The 8,630-nt window shown below is 57.5% G+C and overlaps 2 protein-coding genes across 2 annotated transcripts in view; both read right to left on the bottom strand.

Annotated features, from left to right (window-relative positions):
- Nucleotides 1-828: 828 nt before the first annotated feature.
- LOC122188497 (excitatory amino acid transporter 5-like) lies at nucleotides 829-5,284 on the bottom strand. The gene is made up of 9 exons (XM_042886855.1): nucleotides 5,076-5,284; nucleotides 4,881-4,923; nucleotides 3,963-4,185; nucleotides 3,565-3,664; nucleotides 3,162-3,395; nucleotides 2,446-2,640; nucleotides 2,128-2,262; nucleotides 1,345-1,444; nucleotides 829-1,236 (listed from the first exon to the last, which is right to left on the bottom strand). Exons 1-9 carry the CDS (start codon nucleotides 5,282-5,284, stop codon nucleotides 1,099-1,101), a joined length of 1,377 nt encoding a protein of 458 aa, XP_042742789.1. The 3' UTR covers nucleotides 829-1,098.
- A 2,068-nt stretch (nucleotides 5,285-7,352) lies between these two features.
- Nucleotides 7,353-8,630, bottom strand: part of PRAM1 (PML-RARA regulated adaptor molecule 1) — a 3,329-nt gene continuing 2,051 nt past the window's right edge. The window contains exons 5-9 of the mRNA XM_042886801.1: nucleotides 8,467-8,560; nucleotides 8,076-8,238; nucleotides 7,910-7,943; nucleotides 7,673-7,707; nucleotides 7,353-7,514 (exon numbers count right to left, since the gene is read on the bottom strand). Of these exons, the coding sequence (XP_042742735.1) occupies nucleotides 7,510-7,514; nucleotides 7,673-7,707; nucleotides 7,910-7,943; nucleotides 8,076-8,238; nucleotides 8,467-8,560 (331 nt within the window). The 3' untranslated portion in view covers nucleotides 7,353-7,509. The remainder of the gene's footprint in view (nucleotides 7,515-7,672; nucleotides 7,708-7,909; nucleotides 7,944-8,075; nucleotides 8,239-8,466; nucleotides 8,561-8,630) is intronic.

Raw genomic sequence — 8,630 nt, 5'->3', positions numbered from 1 at the left:
TGAGCAGAATCTTTCAGTTCACCCCATTCCCACGTGTTGCACCCACAGTCCCGGAGGGGGACAGTGCTGCTCCTGGTGCTGCTCAGTGACTTTGGGCCCATTCTTAGTGGCTTTCATGGCTTTTGGAAACCTCCTGTTCCTCAACTTCTGGTGCTCTCATGTTACTCTGAGTGCAGAACACCGTGCTGACGTTTTGGGATGGATGCTTTACTCTGCTGGTGCTGCTGGACTTATCCCAGTCCTCATCAGCTTATTAGCTGATCTTGTCTGCCTGCATCTGAGTAATAGGAATAACTCAGTTCATTTCCTTGTGGTTTGTGTCACCTTTTAGAGAAATTCAGTGATGTTGGTGTGAATTTAAGCTGCTTCTGTCAGCCTTGTGCTGTGGCAGTAATGACAACCTGGGGCAGGAGGGGGATGTGGTGGCGTTGGAAGAGGTAAATGCATCCAGCAACACACACAGCATGTACAAAAGATTTCTGTGGAGAAGGCTGCCCTTGGGAGCAGTGTCTTAAGGCTTTCATTGGAATGGGAATTTGAACTTAGGAGCACAGCTGCAGTGGGGTAATGCTGATAAACTAATGCAGCGTGCTGAGCACTGCTGCAGCATCCTGTTCTGCTCAGCCTTGGCTTTGGGCTCTGGGCAAAAGATACACTTTGTTTTTCAGTTGAGAACCTAAAAGATATGCGTGTGTATATATACATGTTAATATGTAATATATATTGGTATGTGTTAGTGTATATAAAAAGGTTAAAAAATAACTGTTAACACCTTATGGCATGCAGTCTGGGCAGCAGGTAGAGGCTGCTGCCATAAGATGACAGCTTCAGTTCCACCTCTGCTGCTCTCTGCCATCACCTCGTAGCTGTTCCCCAGTGCTCTGAGCAGCCTCATGGAAGGGGACAGGGCTGTGCCATAACCCAGCTGCTGTGGGCAGGGCTGCCAGTGTGGTCATGTCCTCAGCTCCAGGCAGCAGGGTAGAAAGGATGGAGAGGGGTTTGCTGCCCCAGATAAGGCCTTTGTCTTGTGGAGCAGCCGTGTGTGGCATTGGGAATGCTTAGCACCGAGGTCCCGTCCTGGGGTGGCAGAGCTGCAACCTACACCTGGCAGATGTTGTAGTGCCCTCCCATCTGCTCAAACAGACTGTCCTCAAGCAGATGGATCACGTTGTCTTTGGGATGCAGAAGTGGGGGCTCTGCAGAAGGAAACTTGTCTGTGTCGCTCGCTGTGTCTTGCTGTGAGAAAAGATAAAGGTGCTGTTTCAGTTTCTTAACCACCCACGTTCTTTGTGTCTGCGTGGCCTCAGAGTGCCCCGTGCTCCCAGAGTAACCAACCAGGCGTACCTTTGGGGGCTTTGGGGCAAAGTCTTTCTCACAGACATGTTGTATGATGCCAGCAGCCAGCGCATCCCCGAGGACATTGGTCATGGTCCGAAATCGGTCCCTGGAAGAGAGAAGCACTGAGGCTGCAGCCAGCGGTCCCACATGGCATTGCAGCGCATGGCATGCAGCCCTGCTGTCCCTGCTGCTGCCAGGATAACAGCGAGTGAACGCAGAGGGGTTCGGAGCTCCCAAACTTCTTGTCCTGAGATCATCCTGCTCCTCACCCGCCAGCACAAGGCTGCCCCGCAGGTTGGAGATGGTCCTTGGAAAGCACCATCTGTCTGTGTAGGAAGGCCAGTATCGTTTCCCTTCCGATGGCATGCAGCTTGGAAGGTGGATGCTGCCTATTGGATGTGCCCATTTCCTGCTGCATGGTTTTATTCAGCACCTCATGCTTTTCTCCTAAGCAGTGGCATTTTTCCACCTCTTTGGTGGCATCCCCATATCCTTGCTATCTATCTCTTGCACACGCATGATTTTTTTTCTTAACTTGTTTGTGATCTCTGGCAAAGATGTGGCGTGCAACAGTGATAGTGGTGAGCACTCCAATCAGGACCAATCAGGTAAGAAGTTTTTGCTGATTGTTATCATTTTGGGAAAAGAATAGGAAAAGGAACGAGCTGACGCTTGGCTTCTGGCCTTGTTCTGAGGTCAGTCCCCATTTCCTCTACTGGAGGGAAGTCCCAGTGTGTCCCCACTACCATGTGGTGTGACACACACACCGTGTGCCCAGAAAGGACTTACAGGGCCCAGTCCACTGCAATGATGAGCGTGATGTCAGCAGTGGGCAGCCCCACCGAGGTCAGCACGATGACCATCGTGACGAGTCCTGACTGTGGGATCCCGGCCGCCCCGATGCTGGCTGCAGTTGCTGTTATGCTGTGGAGAGAAGGGCTGCGGGATTAGCGTCCTCAAAAGGTGGTGTGGAAGTTCTCTATGGACCAGGGTGAGCTCTGGAAGGTTCCAGCACTGCAGACAGCCCAACCATGGGCGCATCTGCCGGTGGAGAGTGGGATGGGATGCACTGCCCGCACCTCCCTGCCTGCTGCTGCACACGGGTACCTTATCGTCACGATCTGCCCCAAATCCAAGTCGTACTCGTTGACCTGGGCGATGAAGATGGCAGCGACTGCCTCGTACAGCGCCGTGCCGTCCATGTTGATGGTGGCACCGACAGGAAGGACAAAGCGTGCCACGCGCCGGTCTATGCCGTTGTTTTCCAGAAGACACTTAAGGGTGATGGGCAAGGTCGCTGAGCTGCAGAGCAAGGAGCGTTAAGTCATGGTTTGCCACAGCGTCACCAGTGCTGCCTGTGGAATTACTGGGCAAGCGCTGTAGAAATAAAAGTCCAGTAGAAAATTAAGCAGTCATGTTGTACGGATTGCTGTACCAACAGAAGCTGTTTCTCGTCGGCTTACAGCACCTGGAGGACACAGAGCACACTGTTGGCCAGCAGTAAGGCTGCGGTGCTGATGGGACAACCCAGAGCCCCCAGCCCTGCTGGGTCCCGCAGGGAATGGCCACTCTTCCTTCTGCCCATCGCAAGACCAGGAGCTGTAATGCAGGGGCTGCTGGAACAGGGTGTGAAGGTGCCGTGACCAGGGCAGCGCTGAGATCCCACTTCCCACTGCTGCTGGGAGGGATCTCCTTTAATGTTTTATCTTTCTTGATGTCTGCAGTGCTTCTCTTCTGCCATGCCCTATGTGCCTCTGCATCACCCACAAGCTACCCGCATCCTCTCCTAGCTGTACCCACATTTTTCAGCCACGTTTTCATACCTGGAAGATGTAGCTAAGGCAATCAGCAAAGCTTGCAGTATCCCCCTAATGAAAGCATAGGGGTTTTTCTTGGTGATGAGTGCAAAGAGCAGCGGTAAGAACACAAGTCCATGGATGGCCAGCCCCGACACCACGGTGACGGCATACAGCCCCAGCTTCTGGCCTGTAACCGATGGGTCTTCCATCTCCAGGATCTTCCCAGCAATGAGAAACACGATGCCGAAAGGGAAGTACCTACCAAGAATGAGGGCAAGCGTTCACAAAGACTAAGCAGTGCAGCAATGACAGCATTTGAGACGGCTGTGCTGCACTGAGTCCATTGCTCACAACAGATACTGCAGGACTGGCATCAGCACCAGTGAGCGGGTGGGGAAGGAGCAGAACCGATGACGACCCGACTCACCAGACAGCCATGGAGACGATTTTCATCACAGCTTCGTTCAGACACTGGCACACGTTGACCAGCGGCGCTCCTCGCTCACCCATCTTTCCCAGGAGGAGCCCTGCAGCCCAACGCATGGACCTGTGCTACTGAGCAGCACCCAGCGCGCAGCGCCCTTGGGCTGTGGATGGAGGAATCTAGAGAGGGACGGACTGGCTTTTTGCTGACAGCTCCACCGCTGCCCCCAGTGCTGCCCTCAACACGCTCCCCCCGCCCCAAATCCTCGGATTGGCTCTTTGGTTCCTGATACGCTGAGCTCAAGCTCCTCGCCCTCACCTCTCCCCATAATCCGCCCCACGCTGATCCCGTCGCCTCCCACTCCTTCCCCCCCTCGCTCCCTCCTCTCCTCCTGCAGGTACCTATGGTCGCAGAGAAGATGACGATCCCGAGGACGTTCATCTCGTTGCTGGTCCCTGGCAGGGTCCTGTACGTCATTTCGGGAGATGGCGTTAGCTCAAGAAACACGGGTCGCTGGATTTCAGGGTTTTCCTCGTCCGGTGCAAAGTAAATAAAACTGAGGGATTTCCCTGGGATTGTTGGGAATCGTGGAGACTTCACCACTGGGACAATAACAGTTCGATACTGGGACAGAAACAAAGCAGAAGTTACTGTCCTGTGGGCAGCAGGCGCCAGTTAGCGGCCCTGCTGTGAAGTGAGAACCAGGGCAAGGAAACAGCAGCTGGCATTTGAGGCGGATCTGTGCTCATCCCCGAGCATCCCCATTGTGGGATGAGAAAATGTTGTGATCCCTACAGAGGGGCCCCTCCAGCCCCGTCCTGGCACCCCACAGACTCCCAGTGCCATGAGCTTGCTGTTCTCCCTGCACCCTGCCCATCTCTGCCCCGTCTCCTTCAGCCCAAACCTCATCACTCTCATTCTCCTGCTCACACCCCTCTGCCCTGCTCCCCGACCTCCTCTGGGACTGGGGTGGGGATGGGAGGGAAATGCGGGTGAGTTTGGGGACAGGATGGGGATGGGATGGGAATGGGTTACAGACAGGGATGGGATGGGGATGGGGATGGGGATGGGATGGGATGGGATGGGATGGGATGGGATGGGATGGGATGGGATGGGATTGGATGGGGATGGTGGTGGGATGGGGATTGGATGGGGATGGTGGTGGGACCAGGAATGGGCTGGGACTGGGGCTGGCGATGGGGCTGGGGCTGGGCTGGGATAGGGACTGGGGGCTAGGACTGCGACTGGGAAGCCACCGCACAACAGCAGGGCCCAACTGTTGTATTGCAGAGCAGGGAGGCCAAGGGCTGGTTGCTCACCTGCTGGAAGGATGCTTCCACCAAGTTGGAAGGGAACATGTTCCTGGAAGAGAGCAACAGCGTAGAGGTTAAAACTGGAGGGAAACCGGACACGGCTCTGTGGGGCAGGAGGCTGGGAGGAGGACTGATGTGCTGCCTTGTTCCCTGAAGTCGTGGCCCGCAGCCCCCACGCTGCTCCCAGACCCCACGACGCACCTGATCAAATCCAGCAGCGCATCGGCGGAGCTGAGCACCACCTTCCCTGCAGAGAAATCCTCCTTCTGAGCGGCCGCGCCAGGGTGGATGCTGACTACCAGGATGATCCCCATCGTCACCGCCATGAAAGTGGTCCAAAGGTAATAGGTGATAGTGATCACCCCCATCTTCCCACAGGCCCTGGGCTCCATGGTGGCCAGCCCGGACATCAGGCTGTGTCAGGAAACACCAAACTCAGCACCCGCTCCCAAACCGCATGGGGTCGGCGTTGGGGATCCTGATTGGAGCCCCCATGTGCCGCAGTTTTAAGAGGGAAAGAACCCCAAGCGAGCCCCAGCTCTGCTCCCCTGCCCTGATCTCAGGGCCTGGCACCCGCACTCGGGCAGCTGCGTGCCCCGTCTCATGGCCCTTCAGATGCAGACAGCGATATCTCACCTGGAGGTGATCAGTGGCAGGATCAGCATCTTCAGCATCCTCATGAGCAGCTCTCCAGGAAAGGAGAAGTACTGCTTCTCCTGCAGGGAGCAGAGCGTTGGGAAGGGTGGAAGTGGGGAGGTGGGCACTGATTGTGGGCGAAGGGCTCAAACTGGGCAGATTTCCTCTTTTTCCCAGTGGGATCCAGACATGAGCTCAGTTCCCAGATGCGATAATGTGGTTTCCCTGCCCATCCTAGGAGACCCCCAGAGCTGCTGGGGAGAAGAAATCCCACCCTATGGGGAAATCCATCCTGGAGCTGAGGAGGGGTGTTGAGTCAGTTCCCATCCCAAAGGTCCATCTCCCTATGGCCCCACGGCCACACTTTGGTCGCTCCAGATGTTGCTGCACTTTTCCCTGGGAGCAGAGTGCAGAAATGCCCCCACCCCTCTGTGTGCCCACCTGCCCCCCTCCTCCTGGCCCCCACCAACTGCCCGTCCTTCCATCCCTCTACCCACGCACCCATCCTCCATCTGTCTGCCCCTCCATCCATCCGTGTCCTTCCGGAGGCTCCTTCCATCCCTCCCTTCCTCCCTCCCTCCATTCCTCCCTTCCTCCCTCCATCTCTCCATCCCTCCATCCATCCCCTGCCCAACCTTCCCCAGTGCCATGTGGATTTGTCTGCCACTGTGGGGTAGGGGCAGGACCAGGGGCAGCGGGATGCTGCCACTCTCACGGCCACGTGCATTGGGGTGCAGTGGGATTACACCCCGCTTCGGTTAAGTCAGATCATCCTCGCTGCAGGCAGTAATGCTACAGGGTGTAATTGAAGTGACAAATGCCAAATCCCCACAGGTTACGTGGGGATGTGCCAGCAGCAGCTGAGCATCCCACAGATCGGGGCTGAGTTAAAACCGCTGCGATTTTAGCATGATGACATTTAATGGCCCTTTGGGAACAGGAGGGGACCCCTGGGAATCTGCTGTGCTTTGTGCTGGGACTCGCCTGGATGCTGAGCATCTGCAGCAGCAGTAGAGGAGCTGGGCTGTGGGATACAGGCACTGCTGTGCCACGTTTGGCCCGGAGCAGTGAGCGCCCAGCCTGGGGCACAGGGCAGCAGCTGCCCTCCCCCCAACCCCCCTGCAGCGCAGCTGGGTCCCCAACAGAGGGATGCAGGATTTGTCCAGCCGCTCTGAGGCCAAAAGATGAAGAAAACCCACCTGTGAGAGGCTGTTCTCTCAGACAGCAGCCTGCGCATTCAGGGCTGAGCCCTTCCGTGCTCCCTTTGCTCCCACCCCATCCTTACCAGCTCCGTCAGCTCCAGTGCCCGCAGCAGGAAGCCCAGCAGGCAGCCGGTGGCCACCGACAGCATGGACAGGGTCAGGAGGCCGTTCTTGTGCCAGAAGGCCCGAATCTGCGCCCAGAGGGACGCGGAGCCCATGGACAGCGAGCCCAGCAGCGCCGTGCAGACGCGCTCCCACATGGCCCCGCTCAGCAGCAGCTCCTCGCCCCGCACATCGCAGCGCTGGCTGTGCCAGCCGTAATCCCGGCCCCAGAGCTGCCCTGGGAGCCCTTCCCATAATGGAAAGTGACGTCCTGCAGCGGTTAATCTGGGCTTGGCTTTCTGTGGGTGAGTGCAGTGGGGTTTTTAACCCTTCCCATGGGGCCGCACGCGCCAGGAACACAGATGGAGCTCCGTTCCCAGCACAGTTCCTGATCCAGAAGAATTCAGATCTGTTTCCAGATGTGGAGGCGGCATTTGGGCGCTGAGCACAACCCCATCCCACCCCACATCTGCACCGGTGGAAGTGCTTCGTTGGGGCAAAACTCCCCCCCAAAAGAAAACCAACCAAAAACCACAGATGGACCACACAGATCAGTGCCACATTTCACACAAATCAAACAAAGCACCGCAGGGCTCCGTCCGAAGGACCTTCCCAAACCTCTGCTCTGCAGGCCCGACCCTCGCAGCCCCTCCAGCATCGGAGCTTCAGCCTTTGGGGTCTGGTGGTGCTCCAGGTCATTCTGTCGGTGGGAACAGATGTTCGCTCATCGGTGCTGCAGTGATGCAGCCATCCCCATTTGGGCTGCAGAGCGCTCGGCAGGGCACAGTGGGTGTCTCAGAGGACATGGAAGGCTCTGCTTGAGGCACGTGGCACCAGCAGTGCTTTACTCACACCTACCGTACAGATCAACGTCGTCGTAGATGTCTCTGTCCCTGTGGGGGAAAAGCTGTGAGTGGTCCGGGCTCCCACAGCTTGCACTATGATGGGGCAGCTCTGCTACTGCTCTGCTCCATCTCTGCCCCTGGTGCCCCCCCCCCGCAGAGGTGGGGCACATCTCCCTGCAGCCACCAGTTGGGGGGGTTTGGGCCGGGGGGAATTGATGCTGGGAGGAAGGGCTGGGGAAGGGATACTCACAGGTGCAGCATCACAGCCCGGGGCACGTAACCGTCTGCAACAGAGTGGAGAGAAGCGTGTGTGGGCTGCGCACCCCCAGGGGGGCTGGAAGGGAGCGGAGCAGCTCCAGGAGGGGAGCTGGGATCCCTCGGGAGCAATGCTGAGCGTGGGGCAGCGGCCGACTTACACCTCCGCTGGCTGTTCCTGCAAAGGATCTGCTCCTTGTTGGTGAACTGAATGACGTCCAGGATCTCACCCCGTCGGAGCGGAAGGTTCTTCCCCCCGCCCCTCTTCTCCGTCGTCGCAGGGTCGACCATCATCTGCGTCAGGACGGCGATGTTCCCTTCGAACTGAAACACGAGCAGAGAAAGGCTGCCTGAGCTCCAACCGCTTCCTCGATGGAAACAGCGCACGTCTCCGAAGCGCAGCGCCGTGGGTCGGTCCGTCCTGGGGGAGCCTCAGTGGGGTGGCCTGCTGGGCACCGCCTGCTCCTGGCCCACGCAGCCCCTCTGCACGGCGTCCTCCTGCACAGCGAGGGGGGAGATCAGAGGGAAAAGCGACCGCTCCTTTCTGCTCACCTTGAACTTCTTTTGAAACTCCCTGTCCGCTTTCTCTTCCTTCTTGCATTCCTTGAATGTCATTGGCTTCACCTTTCGGGAGCTCTGAGCTCCTCTGCAGAGATGTTGTGAGTGCTGGGAAGGTTTGGCTCCCGCCCCCGCCGGGGGGGGGGGGGGGGGGGGGG

Source organism: Lagopus leucura, unplaced genomic scaffold (assembly GCF_019238085.1).
Source record: "Lagopus leucura isolate 7727_CA_CO unplaced genomic scaffold, USGS_WTPT01 Super-Scaffold_100064, whole genome shotgun sequence".
NCBI classification, from domain to species: Eukaryota; Metazoa; Chordata; class Aves; order Galliformes; family Phasianidae; genus Lagopus; species Lagopus leucura.
The sequence above is the reverse complement of the archived record's forward strand: the minus strand, read 5'-3'. Positions and strand labels throughout refer to the sequence as shown.

Excerpts from the sequence above, each read along its gene's own strand:
- LOC122188497 (XM_042886855.1), bottom strand. The coding sequence starts at position 5,284 with ATGTCCGGGCTGGCCACCATGGAGCCCAGGGCCTGTGGGAAGATGGGG. Across the intron at positions 4,186-4,880 it reads TGGAAGCATCCTTCCAGCAG|TATCGAACTGTTATTGTCCC; the intron begins GTGAGCAACCAG and ends TTTCTGTCCCAG. Across the intron at positions 2,263-2,445 it reads GGGCAGATCGTGACGATAAG|CATAACAGCAACTGCAGCCA; the intron begins GTACCCGTGTGC and ends TTCTCTCCACAG.